This window comes from Formica exsecta, unplaced genomic scaffold, assembly GCF_003651465.1.
Source record: "Formica exsecta isolate Colony F162 unplaced genomic scaffold, ASM365146v1 scaffold363, whole genome shotgun sequence".
NCBI lineage: Eukaryota > Metazoa > Arthropoda > Insecta > Hymenoptera > Formicidae > Formica > Formica exsecta.
In genome coordinates this window covers 658,868-662,854 of record NW_021850877.1, presented here as the reverse complement: position 1 = coordinate 662,854, position 3,987 = coordinate 658,868, and the positions used below count along the sequence as shown (strand labels likewise).

The 3,987-nt window shown below is 35.8% G+C and overlaps 2 protein-coding genes across 4 annotated transcripts in view; both read right to left on the bottom strand.

The window, feature by feature from the left end:
• LOC115238939 (polycomb group RING finger protein 3) overlaps positions 1-831 on the bottom strand; it is a 1,985-nt gene extending 1,154 nt beyond the window's left edge. Inside the window, exons 1-3 of the mRNA XM_029813144.1 lie at positions 590-831; positions 105-404; positions 7-18 (exon numbers count right to left, since the gene is read on the bottom strand). Of these exons, the coding sequence (XP_029669004.1) occupies positions 7-18; positions 105-381 (289 nt within the window). The 5' untranslated portion in view covers positions 382-404; positions 590-831. The remainder of the gene's footprint in view (positions 1-6; positions 19-104; positions 405-589) is intronic.
• A 622-nt stretch (positions 832-1,453) lies between these two features.
• Positions 1,454-3,987, bottom strand: part of LOC115239000 (fibroblast growth factor receptor homolog 1-like) — a 38,354-nt gene continuing 35,820 nt past the window's right edge. For all 3 annotated transcript variants that reach the window (XM_029813281.1, XM_029813279.1, XM_029813280.1), the window contains exons 8-11: positions 3,448-3,946; positions 3,188-3,328; positions 2,987-3,092; positions 1,454-2,887 (exon numbers count right to left, since the gene is read on the bottom strand). In XM_029813281.1, the coding sequence (XP_029669141.1) occupies positions 2,783-2,887; positions 2,987-3,092; positions 3,188-3,328; positions 3,448-3,946 (851 nt within the window). In that variant the 3' untranslated portion in view covers positions 1,454-2,782. The remainder of the gene's footprint in view (positions 2,888-2,986; positions 3,093-3,187; positions 3,329-3,447; positions 3,947-3,987) is intronic.

Here is a 3,987-nt window from a genome sequence, read left to right as displayed (position 1 = left end):
TTTCCCTTTTGATTTCATCTGAATAAAAAAATATTCTATTAATATCTAGAGAGAGATACACCTCTTACATAAAGACAAATTGGAATTTAAAATAAAATTCATACTTTCTTGAAGATCAGGAACTAATTTGTAGACGATATCCTGCATAGTTCTGTCAAAGCTGATATATTGAAGAGGATGCGACTGATGTATGACAATTTGACATGTTGGACAGGTATGTTTCTCTTCCAGATGCTTTACCAAACAACTTTTGCAAAATGTATGTAAACATTCTGTGACAGTGGTAGCATCTATCAAATACCCACGACATATTTTGCATGTTATGTGACTGTTTAAGGTTTTTAGTTTTATCCTTCTCTCCATGGCACCGATAATCACCATTTAATAAAGAGAGATGTTATGATCTGTAACAATAAATTTGCCAATTGCATCATAGACATCAATAAAAAAGACCAAGGTTGTCAATGATTGAGAGTGAAGCGAAAAAATTCGAGATTATTATTAATTTACTGCTGCTCTCAATTAATACCGAAAGACAGGATATGATTTAGCGTACTAGCGATCAAAAAGTGGGTTATCGGATTCTAACCTCAATCTCGAGCGTGATTACTCAGTGGACCCAACGCTCGAGTTTCACTCGTCACAAAGTTCCGCATGGAGAATGTCCCGCATATCTCGTAACATCTCGATTTGCGGAATTAAAAATTTCACTAAAAATTTGATTCAAAAACAACTTAGTGTGTAAATGTGACTTATACAACAAAACGGACTGAAACCTGAAACCAGATAGAAACCTGAGAGAGGCCACGTCGTTTTTCATAAGACGCTTTTTCTAGCTAGTACAGTAGCGCTAACTGGATCTATTTTAGAGGCGGCGGAACTACATGGCCAGATTCACTTTTTGGTGCCATGGTAAAACGGCTGGTTGGTGCATGTCCGTGCTAAATCCATAGAAATCAGTTGGCGGATGCTATACTTTGCCAGCTAGAAAATATAGTTGTCAAAATAGGAAAATACAGAAATTATTTAATTATTCAAAGTTTATAAAATAGTCTTTTTAAATAAATTAAATATTTTATATTCTATATTATATTCTTTCAATTCAAATCCACGGCACAATCCTGATTCAGATCGAAAGATGGGAGGATGACGATTATAATAACCCGATCTAATTATAATCAAACAAATTAAAAGCCTATTCAAACGCAAATGTCTACGCGAATTATTCCTATATATAAATTTACGTCAAAATTCTGATTTAATATCGTGAAAAATATTTTTTGTTTAATTTTGTTATAAGCTTTTTTATTGTACTTTCAAGTGATTTAAATATTTTTAAATAGATTCGGGGTTTTAATCTCATCTAATTATAAATGCAGAAATAAATTTAATATATCGAGAGATTGTACATATGATAATTTTTTATCAAGGGAATTTGGAAAGCGCAATATTATTTTATTTGGGTACAGATTGATCGATTTTATTAGAGACGAAAGTCACATTTGTGCGGAAATTCCTTTACACAATCTATACATACATATACTCTATGTACCTTAGGTAAATACTAATTCTACCTTTAGATACTGATAACAAATAATGTTTAAATAAACGATATGTACAATCCGCGGATTAAAACTACTTGTTGTTTTTTATTGCATATATAAATTCGTTATTGTCACTTTTTACAAAAAGGGTCGGTCTTAAGAGACATATCTTAAAAATATATACTTAAGAGATACTGATGTACGAGAAATAAATTATCTATCGCTAAGCATTTTTCCTATTTATACACGTTTATCGCTAATCGATATCGATAAGCGATCGATACAGCTCTAAGGCTTACAGTGATACTTTGGATTCTTTTCTCTAAACGATGCGTTTCTTCGATACAAAACTTATATTCGTTTCCCCTCAGGTTTAATCTCCAATGTAGGTATCTGTAGACCGTTTTTTTTTTTTTACAAAATTGCCACAGAACACATTGCCCATGATATACAAAATCCATGATCGTTGTTCACTAAAATTAACCATGTAAAAACACTAAAAATCTACCAGCTACTATGATACAGAAAAACGTACAATTTTCACAGTTGACTAGTTACAAAAACACGATATCGTGCCCACGTTTGATATCCATTCGTGTGATTTTTGTAATACAGACAAATATCCGTATCGTATCCTATCACGATAAACTATCTCTCTGTTTATATGTTCGACAACACCCTTGTAAGGCACTGATTTATATGGCACAATTATAATATATCTATAAATCTATATAGATAGATATAGGATCTATAGATATAGATATAAGCGATATACAAGTCCGCTTTGCATTAACGCTTAAAAGACAGTCTCCTCTGAGTTTTCGCAGAGTATTCTCAACTTTATTCCTTCTTTTACCTTTTAATTCTAACGTAACATTTATCAATCCCAATAGAAAAATAGTAAATATAGGATGTCCAATCTCATGTGTGCGTGCGTTTATGTATATTGACACTGTTGATGTATGCTATCGTTCCGCGCTTTTCTTTAATTCTATATTCTCGTGTAGAGATACATAGATCAATACTGATTTATATTATTTGGCGTATTCGCTTACTTCAGTCGATTATCCTTCACATATCTCATGTTCGCACTCTTTTCGTTTCTTTATTTCCATTGTCACATTCATTAGATTCACTCGCGCTGCTACTTTATTCGGTTACATTCGCGAGTCGTTCAGATTATTATGCCATCTAAGTAAGCGATGTCCAAGCGACATTCCTCGCAGCGAGTATATGATTCACAGCAAATATGGAAATTTTTCTTCGCCATCCTCTTCCCCCTCACTGGATTCTTGGCTGGATGGGGGTGTGTCCAACTGAGGCAGACCGAGATCCAAATATTCCTGATATCAAAGATACATATGCAATCAAAAGAGTCTATTACTACTACTCCAAAAATGCTTGTTTATAGACATGCAGATCATATGGATATCGCTACTCACTTCGTTCGCTGTTATCGTTAATATTCTATCGAGATCCTCGACTAATTCGACAAACGTCGGCCTTTCGTTTGGCTGATAACTCCAACAATCTCTCATGAGCATATATCTATAGTAACAAATCAAAGAATAAATTCTCAGGATTGAATCGTATATAGTGACTGTATTATAAAGTCAGAATCACGTGTAGAAGGTGCGTCTTACATTTCGATCGAGCAGCAGGGCGGTTTCTCCATTCGATGACCAGTTCGAAGTAACTGGAATAGTTTCTCGACGGACGGTACAGACGGATAAGGCGTACCACCCAATGTCATGATCTCCCACAACAGAATCCCGTACGACCATCTGCAAGCGAAATAAGAAATATTAAATGGTGAGAGTTTTTAAATAATTAAATCAAAATAATTAAATATATAGGATCTTTGATTGAAGATGAAAGAATCCTTATTGTGTTGGATACTCACACGTCGGATTGAGTGGTGTAAACACGGTGGAACAGGGCTTCCGGCGCCATCCATTTCACCGGCAATCGTCCGTCCGTCGTTTTTCTGTAGTAATCGTGACAGTGAATGTCCCTAGCAAGACCGAAATCAGCGATCTTCAACACGTATTCGTCGCTGACGAGAACGTTCCTGGCAGCCAAATCCCTGTGTATACACCTCCTACTAGCCAGGTACTCCATTCCGCGCGCTACTTGATAAGCGAACGAGACCAGATCCTTTTGCGTGAGGGTCTTTCGTTCCTTCGATTCCTGTCCGATAGTCGGTTCATATCCCGAGGTAGGTCTGTGATCCCGGAGGAAGTCACGCAGATTGCCATGCGGGGCGAACTCTACCACAACGTACAGAGGACCGTTCTGAGTACAGGCACCCAGCAAATTAATGATGTTTACGTGCTTGCCAATCATCTTCATCATCTCCATCTCGGAGACCAAGTCCATCATCTCGGTGTCTGTGTGGCCCTCTATATATATAAAAATATTAAATAAAAATAAATAAATAAAT